Consider the following 19,349-nt stretch of genomic DNA (forward strand, 5'->3'; position numbering starts at 1 on the left):
CATATGAAGACAAAACATCTGTTCAGTCTTCTTTATTTTATTTTGTTACTATTTTCTTTTTATATAGATGTTGGGTGGATTATTTCTCAGGAGCAAAACATCTGCTCTATGACTTTCATAACAGTTTCTTTCAAAATAAATAATAAAAAATACTCTATATTAAAATACATAATAAGTGCTTGAATCTCCAAAGGAAATAAATATGTGCTTATGGTTATTTATAGTCCTTTTCCATTCTGCTAGCTAATTAAATTTGTGGGCCAGGATTCTTGGCATGACCAATTAATTCCTTGATCTAAACCATCCCTTTAGTGTACTGAATTTTTATTTTATTTTATGGCATTTGTCTCCTGCCTTTCTATACACATAAGCAGAGCAGCTTATAACCATAAAACAATAATCAAACAGCAATGAAGCAACAAGCAATTATTTAATGCAATAAAGAAACAAGCATTGTGCTTCTGATTATCAGTCGCTGGGCATCGCAGGAGGGGGGAGAGTGTTATTGTGATCAAAAAAATTATGAAAAAATACTAAAAGCAGCAACCAGTAATAAAAGAAATATAAATACCCCCCAATGCCCACTAGAATAATGCCAGTTTTACTGCTCCTCTAAAAGCAAGCAAGGATTGGGACAGGCATACCTATGGGATGGGGCAGCGATGCTCACCTGACCTGTCAACAGCACCATGGCTTACTGGGGTGGAAAAGGGCAAGGCGGTGATGAGGTCTTCATGGTGTAAGAACACAGAGCCAATCCTGGATTCCTACTTGCACATTTGTACCTGTCTCTCCCACTAAATCACAGCAGTACTGGTGGCAGGAGATCAGGTAAGTGCCACCGCCCTGCCCCACCAACTGCAACTATCTATGTCTCTTGCCACCTGCCAGTCATCTGAATCATAGCCTCCTCTAATCTGTCTCTTGAATCCACTTCTTGGTGTGCACTACACACACAACCCTGAGATGCAAGTTTACTCGTTCATTTAAATGAAGAAAACAGCAATGTGTGCACAGGTATGCATGTCCAAGTGCTTCCTCTGTTGTGGTAAATGGAGAATCCATTGGGGGAGAATTCACTGCAGCTACTGGAATCTGAATGAATAAGAGAAATGTATTTTTTAAAAATATTTGAGCACGGTCCTGCCTTTCTTCTTCAAATAGAGTACATTAAGAAGTCTTCCTTCTTTTGAGGCTTTAGGGAGTCCTGAGAACTGCCTTTTAGTTTTATAAAAAGTGACTACAATTTAGTGTAAATTGACGCATAACATTCCCCTTTATGTTTTGCAACCCCAGATTGGAGAGTTATTGAGCACGACTCATCCTGCCAACAAAGCGAGCTTAACACTATTCTGCCCTGAGGAAGGGGATTGGAAGAATTCAAACCTAGACAGACACAACCTTCAAGATTTCATCAACATTAAGCTAAACTCTGCCTCTATCTTGCCTGAAATGGAAGGACTTTCTGAATTCACAGAGTACCTGTCAGAATCAGTGGAAGTGCCATCACCTTTTGATATCTTGGAGCCACCAACATCAGGAGGTTTCCTGAAGCTTTCAAAACCTTGCTGTTACATTTTCCCAGGTGGAAGAGGAGATTCTGCATTATTTGCAGTCAACGGATTCAACATGCTCATCAACGGCGGGTCAGAAAGAAAATCTTGTTTCTGGAAACTCATTCGACATTTGGACAGAGTGGATTCAATTCTGCTCACCCACATTGGAGATGACAACCTGCCAGGGATTAATAGCATGTTGCAACGGAAAATAGCTGAATTAGAAGAGGAACAGTCTCAAGGCTCCACTACCAACAGTGACTGGATGAAAAATCTAATTTCACCTGATTTAGGAGTTGTATTCCTTAATGCCCCTGAAAGCCTAGGAAACCCCGATCCTAATTTTCAGTTAAAAAGAAGTGTAGAGGAGGCTTGCTTTACCCTGCAGTACTTAAATAAGCTGTCTGTGAAACCAGAGCCTCTTTTTAGAAATGTGGCAAACAGCACTGAGCCTATTATCCTTTTTCAAAAAATGGGAGTAGGTAAGCTTGAGATGTATGTGCTCAACCCAGTCAAAAGCAGCAAAGAGATGCAATATTTTATGCATCAGTGGACGGGTACAAGCAAAGATAAAGCTGAGCTGGTGCTACCAAATGGTCAGGAGGTAGACATCCCAGTTTCCTATTTGACTTCCATCTCATCCTTGATTGTATGGCATCCCGCAAACCCTGCTGAAAAAATAATCCGAGTTCTTTTCCCAGGAAACAGTACCCAATATAGCATACTAGATGGACTAGAAAAACTCAAACATTTAGACTTTCTTAAGCAACCAACAGTTACACAGAAAGACCTAACGGGTAACATGGTGAGCCCAGCAGTAAAACAAACTAAACTGAAGCAGCGAGCAGACAGTAAGGAAAGTCTTAAGCCGGCTGCAAAATCCCTGTCTAGCAAGACAGTCAGAAAAGAATCGAGAGAGGAAGCGTCTGACACAGGGAAGACTAGCCCACCTGAAAAGACTCAAAGGGTAGAAAGTAAAGAAAAAACAACCACAAAAAAGGACAAACCAGCAAAAGCTGAGACTAGGCTTTCTGTGACAGAAAAGGATCTGACAGCTAAGGAACAGCAGCTGGCAAAATCTGAAACAATTGAGAAACAAGCAGCAGATGTCAAACCAAAAGTAGTAAAGGAGAAGCATGTGAGAAAGGAAGTGAAAGTAAAATCTGAGGAAAAGCAAGAGGAGAAAGAAAAGCCAAAGAAAGAGGTGTCTAAGAGAGAAGAAAGGATAGTGGCTAAGAAAGAGGAAAAGCCTAAAAAGGAAGATACCAAGAAAGATGTGAAGAAAGAATCTAAGAAAGAATCAAAGAAAGAAGCTCCCCCAAAAGAATCTAAAAAAGAAGAGAAAAAGGAGAGCAAAAAAGAAGAAAAGAAGGAGCCCAAAAAGCTTCTCAAAGAAACAAAGAAAACATCTGCCTCTCTGCCGGAGTCGAAAAAGACTACAACAAAGCCAAAGCCACAAAAGAAGGAAGAGTCTGTCAGAAAAGAAAGTGGGCTTGTTGGGAAACCAAAAGAAAAAGTTAAAAGCAAGACAGCAAAGAAAGAGATCAAGGTTGCCGAAACGCCTGCTGCAGTGGCTGCTCTGGGAGCTGTCGCTGCCACGGTAGCAGCTGTAGGTGTTGCAGCTGCTGGAAAAGAACTCGAAGCGGAGAGGTCCCTTATGTCTTCACCAGAAGATTTAACCAGAGACTTTGAAGAACTAAAAGCTGAAGAAGTTGAAGTAGTAAAGGAAACAAAGCCTCAGGTAGATATCATAGAAAAAGAAGGCAAGTTAACTGATATAGAACAAAAGGATTATGAAGTTCAGAAAGAAAAAACAGAAGGGCCTGCTGATTCTCCTGATGAAGGCATAACTACCACTGAACCTGAGGGTGAATGTGAACAAACTCCTGAAGAGCTGGAGCCTGTAGAAAAGGACAGGGTTGATGACAATGAAAAGTTTGAGGATGAAGGAACAGGTCTTGAGGAATCTTCTGAGGCAGGGGACTATGAAGAAAAGGCTGAGACAGAGGAAGCCGAAGAACAAGTTGTCAATGAGGAAGAAGAGGCACCACTAGGCCTCAGAAAACAAGACCTGAAGGATAAACTAGAAACTGGGGAGACTGAAAAAGAAATGGCTGGAGCATTTGAGCATGAAAAAGCTAAAGATATGAGATATGATGAAAAAGCAGAATTTAGAGCAGAGGGTGAAGAGAGAGACGAAGAACATGTAGATGAAATGGTTGAAAAGGCAGAAACAGAAGAGAATGAGGAGGAAGACAAAACTGAGGATGTCAGAGATGAAGATGAAACTGAAAAAATAGAAGCTGAAGAGGATTATGTTATGGCTGTGGTGGACAAAGCAGCAGAAGCTGGTGAGATTGATGATAAATATGGCATGCACCTAACCACTCCAGCTAAGTACTCAGAACCTCCATCTCCTGCTAAAGAACCAGCATCTTCAATCCATGATGAAACGCTACCTGGTGGTTCAGAAAGTGAAGCAACTGTTTCAGATGAAGAAAACAGAGAAGACCAGCCTGAGGAATTCACTGCTACTTCAGGTTATACCCAGTCCACCATTGAAATATCCAGTGAGCCAACGCCAATGGATGAAATGTCAACTCCAAGGGATGTCATGAGTGATGAGACTAATAATGAGGAAAGTGACTCCCCTTCCCAAGAATATGTAAACATTACCAAGTATGAATCAACACTGTACTCTCAAGAAGTTACTAGGACTAAACTTTCTCCCCTTCCTGATGCTTTCAATGGGCTATCTGAAGGATCTAAAACAGATGCTACTGAGGGAAAAGACTATAATGTTTCAGCTTCTACAATTTCACCATCTTCTTCCTTAGAGGAAGACAAATTTGGCAAGTCTTCCTTCCAAGATCTGTACCGCCAACGAGAAAGTGAAGTCAAGAGTACTAGTAAACTAGAAATTTCAGAAGCTTTGGATGACAAGCATAGCCCAACTAAGAGTCTAGATGAAAGCCCTACCCCTCTGTCACCTGTTGCTAAAACACCTCTAAGTGAACGTAGTGTGAACTTTTCACTGACTCCCAATGAGATTAAAGTGACATCGGAACCTGCAGCTCTCACAGCACTCTCTGAAAAACACGAAACCCATGAAGAGCACTGCCCCAGCCCCGATGATAAAACATTAGAAGTGGTGTCCCCTTCACAATCAGCTGCTGGTAGTGCTGGACACACACCATATTATCAATCTCCCACAGATGAAAAATCAAGTCAACTTCCTTCTGAAACTACTGGAAAAGCAGATGCTTCATTCAGCTTTGAAGCTAGTGATACCAAAGATAATATTACAAAACACAGACTAAGCCCAATGGATGAACCAGTGCCTGACTCTGAATTGCCTTCTGAAAAAGTGCTCTCACCTTTACGAAGCCCCCCACTGATTGGTTCAGAGTCTTCCTATGATGCATTTTTGAGTGGTGATGTAATATCTTCTGCTAGAGAAACTGACAGTCCCTTTGAAAAGAAGAGTGAAAGAGATGGTTCTCCTTCACAGAAGAGCCCAGTTTCTGATGTTGCTTCTACACACCTTTTCCAAGAACAGCAAGTTGAACACGATGTACAGCTTTCACCAACAAAATTGGACTTTGTCCTAGAAAAGAAAAAGGATGACTTAGAAACTTCAGAAACTCAGCCTTCATTGGTTTTGGATGACAGGAAGCTAGGAGAGGTCTCTCCTACACAGGTAGATATTAGTCATTTTAGTTGTTTCAAAGAAGACACCAAGATGTCGATCTCTGAAGGTACAGTCTCTGATAAATCTGCAACACCTGTTGATGAAGTTGTAGCAGAAGACACCTATTCACATATCGAAGGAGTTGCCTCTGTTTCCACAGCATCTGTTGCTACTAGTTCATTCCCAGAACCAACCACTGATGATGTATCTCCTTCACTGCATGCTGAAGTTGGATCCCCGCATTCTACTGAAGTAGACGATTCTCTTTCTGTATCTGTTGTTCAGACACCAACAACATTTCAGGAAACAGAAATGTCTCCATCTAAAGAGGAGTGCCCAAGACCTATGTCCATTTCTCCCCCAGATTTCTCCCCTAAAACAGCAAAATCAAGGACACCAGTTCAAGATCATAGGTCTCCTGAGCAATCAACTATGTCAGTAGAATTTGGGCAAGATTCTCCTGAGCAGTCTTTGGCAATGGACTTCAGCAGACAGTCTCCTGAACACCCAATAGTAGGTGCTACTATGCACCACATATCTGAAAATGGTCCAACTGAAGTCGATTATAGCCCTACAGACATGCAGGAGCACTCTTTTGCAAATAAAATATCACCAGTGGAACAAGCATGTTTTGGCAATGACAAGGATATTTCCGAGATTATTTCAGTATCTCAGATAGAAGCTTCGCCCTCTTCCTCCTCTGCTCATACACCATCACAGGCAAGTTCTCCACTACACGAAGAAACTATATCAGGTGTCACTCAGCCTAGTGATATGCCCTTACATTCCGCATTTCCATCAGAAAAAGTGAACAGCCTTGGAGAAAAACTTTCACCAAAATCTGATTTATCTCCATTAACACCACGGGAATCTTCTCCTCTATACTCACCTGGTTTTTCAGATTCACCTCCTGTGATGAAAACAACTACTGCCGCTTGCCATTCACCTCCATTATCATTGCACATGTCCCCCGACAAATCATTTGGTTATCATACCTCAATAGTTGAAGACCCTTTAACAAAACATAGCCAAGAGCTCTTAGCGTTTACGGACCAGGAAGACATTCAGGAAACAACTAGATCACCTGAAGCTCTTAAATATTCTTATAATGGAACTGGAAAAAGCACCAGATCACCTGAGGCTGTTAGTTATTCCTACGACAAAACAGAGCATACCACTGGATCCCCTGAAGCTCTTGATTATTCCTATGTTGCGACAGGGAAAACCACCAGATCACCCGAGGCTGATAGTTACTCCTATGAAACAACAGAGAAAGTCACCAAGTCACCAGAAGCCTTTGATTACTCCTATGAAAAATCCACCAGATCATCTGAGTCTGTCAGCTACTCTTATGAGACCACTGGAAAAACACACATATCTCCTGAGGCAGTCAGCTATTCTTATGAGACCCCTGGGAAAACTAGCAAGTCACCTGAGACAGTCAGTTACTCTTACGAAGTGAGTGGGAAAGCCATGAGATCCCCGGACACTGCTAGCTACCACCATGAGGTTGATAAGTACTTTATTTCAGAAAAACCAGAAACCCGTCAAGATGTTGATTTGTGCCTCGTTACGTCTTGCGAATACAAGCATCCCAAAACAGAACTTTCTCCCTCCTTTATCAACCCTAACCCCTTGGAATGGTTTGCTAGTGAAGAACAGTCTCAAGAGCAAGAGAAGCCGTTGACTCAGTCTGGAGGAGCGCAGCCGCCTTCAGGGGGGAAACAGCAAGCACGCCTGTGTGGAGAAACTCCCCCAACCTCCGTCAGCGAATCTGCCCCATCACAGACAGATTCAGACGTGCCGCCTGAAACAGAAGAGTGCCCTTCTATTACAGCAGATGCTAACATTGACTCGGAAGATGAATCTGAAACTATTCCAACAGATAAAACCATTACATATGAACACATTGACCCTCCGCCAGTCCCCATGCAAGATCGCAGTCCGTCACCTAGACACCCTGACGTCTCCATGGTAGACCCAGAAGCCTTGCCTATCGACCAGAACTTAGGCAAACCGTTGAGGAAGGATCTAAAAGAAAAGACAAAGACGAAAAAGCAGGGCACTAAGACCAAGTCTTCCTCTCCTTCCAAGAAGAGTGACGGCAAATCAAAACAGGTGGCTTCACCAAAGCCTGCTGGCTTGAAGGATTCGCTGGATAAAGTTTCCAGAACAGCTTCTCCAAAGAAGAAGGAGTCCGTGGAGAAAGCTGCCAAAAATGTCTCTACTCCAGAGATAAAATCTTCCCGTAATGAGGAGAAAGATAAGGAGACAAAGAATGCAGCCAACTCTACAACATCGAAGTCGGCAAAGACCGCAACTGCAGGTAAGAAGAAATGGCAAGGTTAATTCCAAAGAGCAGGGGAGGGGGAGTCTCCAGCCCTTGGGCCAAACATTGGGCAGCCAGCCCCGCCCATCTGCCCCACACCTGACGTCATATACAGGCAGAGATGTGGCTGCTACGTGCAAAATCAGGAGCCTCAAAGTGCACTCCTAATTGTGTGCTTTCAAGCAGAAAGCATGCTTTGGCTCTGCTTCTCATCTGCTAATGGCTCGTCTGTGCTAGCGCGATCCCTGTGGGGAACTCTCTGACACAGTTGATGGCTGCAGGCAGCAGACTTCAGCTCTTCTTCCCATCAGCCACTGGTAAAGCCTCAGATACTTCAAAGCATGACACGGGGCTCTATGCAAGCCCAGCATCGTGCTTTGAAGCCTCAACTTCAGAACTTCAAAACACCCATTCGTTTGTTTTCACTGTGACTGACAGGTGGGCAGCCCCAACTGTCAAATATGGCCTTGCGAAGCTAGGAGCAGAGAAGGATCTGGCCAGGGGAACCAAAAAGGATCCCTAGTCCTCCCCTAAATGTAGCACTTGTTTGCTTCAGCCACAAATTCAACCTATGTTGTAAAACAACCATCTAAAGAGAATGTAGCTATAATAGTGGGCCAGTTTGCACATAATGCTAAGGCAAACCAAGCCAAACTGCAATCATGAGTCATTCTGGAGCAAAAATCATGGCTTTTTCACTTCTCTCCCAGTCCTGCTGCTGCCATGCTACCCAGAGCTAAACCATGACTTGGCTTAGCAATATGTGTGAACATATGTGTTCATGGTTTCACCCACTCCAAACAAACCACAAGTTGTAGCCAAGATTGGCTCTTTGCTTACCATTCATGAATTGTTTTGCAGATACATAGCATGAGCTCAGATTGGCATGTAATGCTAAGTGAAACCATGGGTTTATTTTGGGTAGTGAAGCAGCAGGGAAGAGCAAAGTGGCTGTTATTTTACCTCTGGGCCCAGACATGCTTGATTGTTCAGTTATCTATGGTTTGGCTTAGTTTTAAGTATGAATGAGACCAATGAATTCTGCTGCCTGTTTTTTGTACCTATGCTTACACATTAGTTATTAAAAACAATCATTTCACATATGCATCCATAAACCTACATAAGTTCCTGCTTTTGCTTTCCATAATTTTGATGTCATCCATTGTACAGTTTTAACAGCATTTTGATCAAACGTTAATTATTCATGGGTATTTGTTTATCCATTTGTTATTGAACAATGACTGAGAATGGATCCAGATTTAACATGCCAGAAATGCTTGCTATGGATATTTATTATTATTATTATTATTATTATTATTATTATTATTATTATTATTTACTTACTTATTTACTTATTGTGTAATGCCATAGAGTTTGGACAATGTGCTACTACATTTAACATCTGTGTAGGCTCCTATGTCTGCAAATTACACCCACCTCTGTGGAAAGGTAATTACATTATAGCCGCTTTCATATTCCCCTTTATAGTAAATGGGTAGGGGCATAGCTTTCTTCCGATAGTTTTAATTCAGTCTTGAATAACAAGTTGGACTGGGAAGACACACAGTGGCTCAAAAGCAGACAGGGCTGCTTCCCAAAATAGTGATAGAAGTTGAATGTTGTGGTCAATGCACATACAGGTGTTTGAAGCTAAAGGTATGTTACTCACACCTTAGGCAGTAAAAATGCTGCTGCTATGGTTTACATTGTGCTAGTAAAATCTGTTCCAGAAAGAAGGAAAGGCTTAGATACCATGTACATTATTGTTACTTTGGAAAGAATAAGGGTCCACTTAGTAGGTAAAAGGTTTCTGAGAATGCCTTGACCTATAACATCCCTCATTGTAGAAATGAAGCACTGTGTACATTTTAGGCAGCCAAGCAACTGGCTACAAGAAAAGGTCCAGAGGTGCCCATCAAAGAGTTCGGTATTATATTGATTGCTAGAAGAACTATAGTGAAAAGTGAGGAAGGTGGAATATGCATAAGAGCTATTTCTTGTTTACAGAGGGAACCTGGATTTTCATGAGTGCCTAGAACAGTGGAAATAACAAAAAGATGGGTGCATGCAAGCATACACATAGATGTAATCCATGTTCATCATGCACTCCCCTGGTGCATTAGCTCATATTTTCTGAAAGAACTGTAAGCAGTAGAAGCTGCTAATTGTCAGCCTTTTAAAAAACCAAACCAAACCAGAATGGCTTTCCCATTTTGCCTTTGGTATCCTGCCTTTTTTGCAGAACTAGCACTGCAGTTAGCATGTGCTATTCCTTCTGTATATCCCATCTCTATTAGCCTTGTATTACCAGTTTCTTTTTCATGAATGGAAGTACAATGGTAGCGCAGTACTGTGGTAGCACAGTACCCACCCAGTCCTAGCTCCATTTTGCATCTTCTCTTATGCTGTATTTGATTAGCATCTACTGTGATACTGAATCTCCTAATATTTCTACTTCTTTATATATATAGGAAGCCATATACTGATTCCCATTCCCCTTCTTGTTTAATTTTTGGGGAGTGCCGTTGTGCAATAGGAGCATTAAACAACAACAAAGATGAATAACATGAGAAATTGCATAATGTTGAATTGTGGCTGGTGAGAATGAGTACTTGACTCACAAACTTGGAAGGTGCTGAACATAAACACAACCTACATCTTTTGAACAAGTTGAGCAACTGATCTCCTGATTTCTTCCTGGCCCCTTTCCCATAAGTTCTTCGTCACCTTTTTAGAAAATCTTACTTTCAGTTCCTAAACGCAGTTGCATTGCTGCTCTTATATATCTTGCAAGGTGCTACTGTTCTGCCATGGTTTTGCTTAGAGCTCTCATCCTAATGGTCTGGGTCAACCTTTTCCTGGTTCCAACACCTGAGTGACCTTTGAGCTGGCATTTGGGACAGTAGTTCTTCCAACTTGAAAACTGTATGATAGAGGGACCTCCTTCAGGAATTTCCCATAAATTCTGTTGAAGAATCCTATTTTTTTGAATGACAATTTAATAATCACAGTTTCTGCATGACAATTCTTGAATTAACCAATCCTATTACTTGATACAAAGTACCTGATGATGAGGGTTTAAAGCAAAACTACGTAATAACTGATCGGGTATATTTCCCCTTCTTGTTCTCCTCACTAAGCAGTCTTTGATTCTTTAACTGTCATATTTTAGCAAATCTTTTAAGAGTCAGTAGTATTCATTGGGGAATATGTGTTCCACAGTCAAAGTGTGACAAGCCAGCTCTGTCCAACTTTAAATTATGTGTTTTCTAAGGTCACAATAGTATCAAGATGTGCATTGACATTTTCTCATCAATGACTGAGACAAGACCCTTGTGTGTGTTTGTGTGCTTTTTTTTTAAAGGACCTGGAAATGTAAAACAAACAAAATCTATAGCTATGCCTCCAGGACCTCCTGTGTATTTGGATCTGGTCTATATTCCCAACCACAGCAACAGTAAGAATGTTGATGTAGAGTTTTTCAAGAGGGTGAGGTCATCCTACTACGTGGTGAGTGGGAATGATCCTGCTGCTGAAGAACCGAGCAGGGCTGTCCTGGATTCTCTGCTGGAGGGCAAGGCTCAGTGGGGAAGCAACATGCAGGTAGGCTCTCCAGTATTTGTGAATTAAAATCTGAAGAGATAAAAAGGTGACAAGGAACTTTGAGAAATCTCCTAAACCAAGATGCTGAGAGGTGCCTCATATTTGATAACAAGTTTCTTCAAGCTTTTTCTGGTCACAGTGATCCTCTTGCATGGTAAAACCAGAATGCATGGTTTATCATTACTATAAAGATCACTCCCATGAAAAAAACAAGCAAGGACTTAGCATTGTTTCTGAGTCAGGAATCATGGTTTATTTCACCCAAACAAACCATGGTTGGCAAATCAAGAACAAACCTTGGCTTCACATGGCAATTCAATTGGAGGAAAACAAAGAAGTCTTTGGTTGAGTTGTCAGGACTTCTGCTTTGCTGCTCCGACCCTACTAGGAGAGGATCAAGTTAGCAATCTTCTGTGTGTTCACTGTAAATCAATAATTATGGTTTACCATGGCATGTGAATGCAGCCAGTGGGGGGGGGGGGGAGGAGTGTTCTCATAAGCTCATGATTTAAAACAACAACCAGAGCTATATTGAAAATTGTTTTTTCTCTTAATCTTCCACAGTTTGTGTTAATTACTAATCACACATTTTAATTGACTATTTGCATATTACCAAAACCTTACTGTAGGTTCCTTTTTCAGATTTTGAATGATGTTTAAGTGCAGAACTAGACGCAATGTGGTAGTCCCATGTCTTCAAATGCAAGGCATATCCAATTTTGTGTGTCTAGTATATATTTTAATGGTTTCATGTTCTATATCCAAGATTTTGAGTATGGCTTAAGAACATCTTTAAATATTGTGCTCAATGCTTGGAAACTGGTTTTCTGCGAGCAGTTTTGGGGTAACATTTCAATAACCCAACACCATGGTCAAGCTTTCTCAACTGGATTAATAGGCCTCTGCCATGAGAGTCTCCTTCTATGTTATTTTATTTTTAGTTCATTTGCTGTTATTTTCTGCTTTAACTATTTTTACTGTGTTGTGTAGATTGCCTCAAGACACACATGCAGAAGGTAATTAATTAACAATTATAATGGGCCAAGGCCAGTTTTGGAAAAGCAGCTCTTCCGTGGATGGGGCGAAAGATGCCCTCGGCCCTACAAAAACGTGATAGTGTTGCACATCATGTGTTCAGTATTTTGAAAAATGTGGATATGTAGAACTTAGTGCCTGTCAGAGGCTCCCATTTCACAAATGTAGAGGTTGAAGTTCTATACTGTACCCCAAGTAGTCTCTGTCTTATTTACATAAGGACCATACGCCTTGAGATAGAGTTTAGATTACTCATCATCTCAAAATCCACGTCTTCTGATAAATGTTTTTGTTGCCCCTAGTTGCTACTGGTGTTAGCCGTAGAAGTATTCTTTCAAAATGGGGGCCAGTATTCTCAGGACTTGCTCACACATTAATACCGCCCTCTGTTTGATCTTAATGTGTCCTCTGTTCTCATATTCTTGTATTGCAGGTGACTTTAATCCCTACCCATGATTCGGAGGTGATGAGGGAATGGTATCAAGAGACCCACGAGAAACAACAGGACCTTAACATCATGGTACTGGCGAGCAGCAGCACTGTTGTTATGCAAGATGAATCTTTCCCTGCATGCAAGATTGAACTGTAGAAAAAGAGAAAGAAAAAAAGCAATGCATCACAACCTTAAACTTTGTTTCCAGAAATTCTTCAATTTGAAAACACCTTTTCTAATGTAACCCATCTAATTCAGCTGCCGAACTATATATATATATATACCTGCCAAATGCTATACTGTATCACAGTGATGCAAGTCACTAATCTTTTTTTTTTTTTCCAGTCTTTTGCTGATTGCTAAGGGAAATAACAGTATTCCCACCATAGGGTTCAAATTACTGCAAAAACTGCAGATTCTGGTTCATCTCCGCTGAACAGTTGGAAACCATGCACTAGCAAACACTGCTGACTTCTGCCAGGTATGGGGGCATTTGCCCTTGAGAGAAAGACAGGGAGAGAAAGCGAGAGAGAGGAGTAGAGGAGAATAAAATCATTCGTTTTGCATTACTCTCAAAGCAATCGATATATTGCTTCCTGCAGTCTGCCATCACATAAAAAGAAAGATGTAGGTTTGCATTAGTCTGAATTACTTCAAGAGCGGGCGTTTTTAATTTAGTGACAAAATTAGCTAGAAAATTACGTGAAACCGAATGTGGCTTTGAAAGGACGTAAGATACAAAACACTCACTTGCTGTTGGCAACTTCACTTTGAACATGTCATATTCACGTCACAGAACTCTCCTAGGCAATATATGCAAGTAGTTTGAACCCCATTCAGTTTAACATGCAAACATGTTGGTCTAAGGCATGCTCCCAGTGAAAAATACATCTAGTCTACTCTTAAATTCGACAAACTTGCATGCTGAAACACCCAAGTCACACTCAAGTTTACTGAAGCAACATACCAAAGCAGTTGGGAGTACCTATGGTAGACAATTTGCCTTAGAATGTGACTTGAATGTACAAAGATACTTGATGCACTTATTTTTTAAATGCAAGATAGCAAGTTTATAAAACATCTGTGTAGGATTATAGTTACACCAGTACAGAAGTATGCGTGTGCATGTGTGCTACTGGAAACCTCTCTGATTGGTCAAATAGCTTGGTGCTATGAATTATGCATGTAAGTTGAGCACTTCATTTGTGCACCTGAACAGCAAGACTTTTATTTTTTTTGAAAGTCTGCTTTTTCTCCTCCTCCCCCTTTTCCCTTGTGAAAGAAAGGGTGCCCAGTACCAGAAATTAACACATACAGAATGTTGCAAAAGGTTCTCTGCACTCTGTACAGTCTTTTGGAGCCTTGTCTCACCTTAGTTTGACTGTTAATTTAAGAGCGAATATGGGAACAAATGTACAGATTTTGATTTTTTTTCTAGCTAGGTGCGAACTTTTAATAGATGAATTTTTAAACAGAAGTTTTGTTTACAGGAAAATTGCAAAGAAAAAAAATCAGGTGAAGGGATTTTTTTTAAAAGTAGTTTTGTAAGACAAGTGCGTAATGTTATTTTGAGGTTCTGGTGAGAATGAAGTACTGTATTTATTTAACATAACTGCCGATAATTTTGCAGGGAGCACACTAAAAAATGCTATTATGTGTCAGTGATTAAAGAACCCGAGAACTAAAACGCAGGCTGGCTTCCTTTTCGCCAGGAGACTGCCTAGGTTCCGGGCTGGCCCAAGGGCACAAACAACCCAAGCACTTGCTTGTGGCAATGTTTTTCTGGAGGCGGGATGTATCAACGAAAGCAGCTTTTGATTGGCAGTTGCACCGCAGCATCCTTTGGGATGCTGCTGCAATGCACTTCTCCAACTGTTCAGGGCTACTAGTTGGGGCAGCAGAAGAACTGGCTCCACCTACTGTAGGTTTTCCTTTCTCCTGGCACCTGTCTTAAAATTAGCTCAAGCAAGTTCATGCTCCCCGTATTTACAGATCCCTTCCAAAAGAAAAACTAGGATTGTGTGAATGTTGCAATTCTGTGAAGGGTGCAGAAAAGCTGATTGCAGAATTCAGCTTTCTGAGAATTTCAGCGCTCTTCCTCTCTTTTTTTTAACCCTTATGGTTACAGGGAAGACCCAGAGGAGTGGCTGTCTGGAATCTCAGTACCCTGTGGAGCCTTTTGCATTTCCCCAAGATTAGCAGTCAGAAAATGAATTATGCAACATTAGAGAAGTCATGCAAATGTGCATAATTTATGCATCTTGCAGAATTAAGCTTCAGTTGTCACAGAATTTGTGTTACCTTGGGGCAGAAGTTTTGATTTTTTTAAAAAGCCAGCCATCACGCACAGCTTGAGGGAAGGCTACTCATTATTAAGGCAGTTGTCAAAGGGTTAGGGCATCACAGAACCTGTGGTAGTACCTGAAGCTTCATGGAAATCTTACTGGTGCTGGTAGAATATCTTGAGGACTGGGTCGCAGTTATCACTGCATATAACAATATCCATTAAGCTTTATTTTGTGGTTTTGTAAGGAATTTACATGACCGCCATAATAGGAATTTGCTTTGTTCTGTGCCAATTGTTTTTTTGCAGAAGGCTTTGATTCCCTAAATAGTGGATTTTATATCGTTTTATTTTCTATTATAATTTATTTCAATGGTTAACATTGTTTATTTTTATTTTATAGATGTGTATTTGCACTGCTAATTTTTAAAAAATTATTTTTCATACTACTACAACCCCCCTTTTAATTTGGGCTGTGTTAGCCCAGTTAATGCTGTGAAATATTGTTTGTTAAATGTTTTGTGCATTTTTTTAAAAAAAGTTCTAATATTTTATTTTTGTTTGACTTTTGTAGCGATGCTACTTTATTTATTCTTTCACCCAGGTCATTCAAAAGCTTGTGTTCTTGTGGTCTCTTTGCTTTTATTGGAACAATATACATGGAAGCAACTAGTAGTAGTTTGGGACTCACGTCCTTAAAAATTCCATATGATTGTGGTACGAAAGACAAAGGGAAATGTACTGTGGAAAGAGGCACAATTTCTAAGTTAGGTGTATGTACAATGCTTCTTTCCTAATGTGAACAGCTCAAACCTAAAGAGGAATTTGCACCACAGCACAGAGTGGTTTGTCCCAGTATAGTTAACACAGAATCCTGAAGTGGGGGAAGTTAGTTCCGCTACCTGTAATTTGAAAATGCCGGCATCATGAAGCTGAAATGCTACATAGCTGATGAGCTCTGGATATTACTCCTGCCTGCCCCTTTTGCAGCTCAACACTAGCTTTTCGTAGCCCAGCTACACAGCATCTCTGATGTGGTGCATCTTGGGCAGTGCCCTTGTCCACACTGGATGAGTTAGCACGATACCATCAACAGCACATTAAGTGTGCCGATGTGCTGGCCGCAGCTGTTATTACACCACATCCTGAGCTTGCCTTGTTAGCAAAGGGTCAAGGAGGATTGGCCTTTTACAGTCTTAATCCCGTTATGGATCGAGTAGCAAGTCTTGCTGAGTGCAGTGGGGCTTATTCCCAAGTAGGTCTCCAGGGTTCTGCAGCTTTGGGTCTACCAAGTTACTAACACAATATTCCATTTATCAATGAACTGTGCAGAAATGATTTGTTTTGTGACCTGCCCCCCACTTTATATGTAAGCAGAAATTAAATCATTTTTAGTGGGAGTATGTTTTATAAACATATTGCAAATAAATAAATAGAAAAATGTCGTTAACAGCAAGCGAGTATGTGAAAGTAGCCACTTGGCCTGTTTTCAAACAAGCTGCTTCTTTTAATTAAAAAAATGAAGACTTTCTTTTAGTTCAGCCCTAAATAGCAATATTAAATGAATATGTACAAAAGAGAAGCTGCCATCTCTTCACGCCCTCCTAGAAGTGGCAGTCTTTCTAGTCATATGCACACCAGCAGTCCCATAGGAGATTAGTTGAAATCAGCATAGCAGTGCAGTCCTGTGTATGCCTAACTCAGAAGTAATCCCCACTCAGTTCAAGGGGGGCTTATTCCCACATAGGTGCATGTAGGATTGCAGCCTCAATGGGGTTCAAATCCGGCCTTAACATTCCTTCACTCTAAGAACATCCTCAATCGTTCTCATACATATTTTGTTGTAGGAACAAAAATTTAATCAGGTATTTATGTTGGGTGCACTACTTCTTTTAAATGCCTCAAAAATGTTTGATAGCCCCATTCAGCTCTTGGATATCAGCAAACATTTTCCTGTATATAAAAAAAAATGGTACTCTGTACGGCTTCGTCTCAAAGATCTCAATTGTGCAGAAGCCATGTCCCTGATCAATCTGCACACAGAAACATGCGCACAGGTCTGCAACCCAATGTGCTTCTTGAGAACTGGCTCTTAGGGGTTCGAGAACCCTCCGGAACATCTTTTCAAGGATACAGGGCGATTGAAAGTGTATGAGATGGATACCCATCCCCCCACCATGAAGGGGAGTGCCTTCCTCTTGTGTAACAATTTCTTGGATAGCCTGTGCTCTCCGTTTCAGGATTCTGAATAAGATTGCAAAAGTGGGGTATAAATTTTCTAAACAAATCTGCTTTTTACGCACACACAAGTTTTAAATGGCAGCCAATTTTGGCGTTGTTTTTTTTTTATTAAAAATAAAATCTCCTCTTGACCAAATTAATGCCTTTCTTGCCTGTGCAACTAACCTAATTGTGTTAGTTACAGCCATACACAATTAGCTTATTGACAGTCAACCAGGAAATGCCATGGATACTGATACTGAGCTCTGTTGCTCAGCACAGATTACTAGAAGCATGGTTCAATATTGATTAGCCTAATTTTAATGTGTCAATATTTGAGTGCTGATAGCACTCTAGAAAATGATGGTATTACCCATTGGTATCATTCCCCTAATCGTAGTCTTTATGATAGTACTATTCCATTGAATGAAATTCAGTGACTGTTTAGGCGAGGTCACAGTCCATTTCCCAACTTGACAGTGCAGTCCTATACATGTCTACCCAGAAGCTAATCCCCAGAGCTTGGTGGGGTTTACTCCTAGGTAATTGTGCATAAGATTGTAGCCTAAAATGGATCTTCTTTTGCATGCCTTTTCATCTTCATATGGTGGGTCTGATTACAACAATTCCTACCTTTTTGATTCCATTCCCATTCTTCGTCTCTTTGAGTTATTTTTAACTTCTCATACTGTGGTGAATGGATCCAAATGTGTATATGAATGTATTTAGCTGTCTTCAATAGCTTAAGCAGTTTAGGAACCTAAAAACACTGAACTGAGAAAATAAATTTGCTGGGGAAAATGCCAAGTCTCCCTGCCCCAATGCTTCCTGCTCCAAGGAGACGCTCTGCATTATAAATTTTATGTCCTAGGCCTCTTCTTTGTCCATATGTAACCAGAAGTTCTTGCTCAGAGGAAAATAGTAGTTTTTGTGGTCTGGCATTATTAAGCAATGGGGGGGGGGGATACAATCTTTACACTTACAGAACAAAAATAGAGTTTCTGTAAGTGATCATATTCTCACTGAATAGTTGACAAACCACCCCAAAAACAAAACAAAACAAAAAACCAGGAACAAGCAGTTCTTCAAAACGCATTTGCAAATTGCATTATTTGCCTTGTTAAAGATGCTTGCTATTTTAAAAGAAGAAAGTTCGCTGTGATTTTAACAAAATAAATAAATAAATATGCAGCATCTAAACCTTGAACATTTATGGGGGGGGGGGAATGCTTCTCTGCACTGAATTAGCTTTAGGAGCCTCCATTCTATTCATACAATGGGCTGTACTCACATTGGTAAAAGCGCAATTCTGAAGTTCCAGGATGCTTTCACATGTTTGCATGCAGCCATTTATTCTTCCAAACCATGGCGAGAAAGTCTTGTTGCTGGCTGAGAAGCTCCTCACACACTCCTCTCTCTCTTGTTCCGAATGGTCTTGTTTGTGTCGGTCTGCAGCTGTGTATGGTTTTATGTCTTATAATCCTTCATCACCTCTATTCTATCCAGTCATATCTAATGTAGAAAATTAGTTTCCAGTGAAAGTAATATGTAGTGCTTTTATGATATTTGTGTGCAATATCCCCTCTTCTGTTGAGGATATTTGATGTAAAGGAAACAAGCTCAGTTCCACAATAAAATACAAAAATAGTTATAAGCGTCAGTGTGGGTTCTTTTTGTATTTATATGAGGATGCACTTTCAACTCTCTTCTTAAATCGCATTCCTGGAAACAGCAAAGGAAATAATTATTATGTAGCAGATGAATTATGTTAGTAGATGTGGGAGGCAAATGGGGTGTGGAGCAGCCCTCACAATCACAGCCTACCTGTGAGCTTCCCAGGGGCATCTGACTGGCTGCTGTTGGAAGTATTGCAGCTGTCATTAACTGGTTGGATGCAGAGGTGTGGCGGGAAGAGGGCTCAGAGCCCAGGGACTGGTGGTGGGATGACACATGAGTGGTCAGAGGAAGAAGAGGGAACAGACTGGTAGGAGGAGGGGTCGGAATCTGAAGAGGCAACAGGGTTTAGTGAGCAGGAAGAGGCTGTAGCAGAGAGCAGTTGAAACTCAGAGGCAGAAGCAGAGGCTGGAGAGAGAGTGGACCAAGAGGCAGTGATGAAGAATCCAGGGAGTCCCTCCCTCCTGCGACCATCTTGCCTCCCCCACAGGTCTCCTTGAACATGCAGAGAAATGAAAAAAGCA

At 41.0% G+C, this 19,349-nt stretch overlaps 1 protein-coding gene across 1 annotated transcript in view; it reads left to right on the forward strand.

Moving 5' to 3' along the window:
* MAP1B (microtubule associated protein 1B) overlaps positions 1 to 18,805 on the forward strand; it is a 69,720-nt gene extending 50,915 nt beyond the window's left edge. Inside the window, exons 5-7 of the mRNA XM_028748881.2 lie at positions 1,297 to 7,573; positions 10,941 to 11,179; positions 12,648 to 18,805. Of these exons, the coding sequence (XP_028604714.2) occupies positions 1,297 to 7,573; positions 10,941 to 11,179; positions 12,648 to 12,803 (6,672 nt within the window). The 3' untranslated portion in view covers positions 12,804 to 18,805. The remainder of the gene's footprint in view (positions 1 to 1,296; positions 7,574 to 10,940; positions 11,180 to 12,647) is intronic.
* The last annotated feature ends 544 nt before the right edge of the window (positions 18,806 to 19,349 follow it).

This window comes from Podarcis muralis, chromosome 11, assembly GCF_964188315.1.
Source record: "Podarcis muralis chromosome 11, rPodMur119.hap1.1, whole genome shotgun sequence".
Taxonomy (NCBI): Eukaryota; Metazoa; Chordata; class Lepidosauria; order Squamata; family Lacertidae; genus Podarcis; species Podarcis muralis.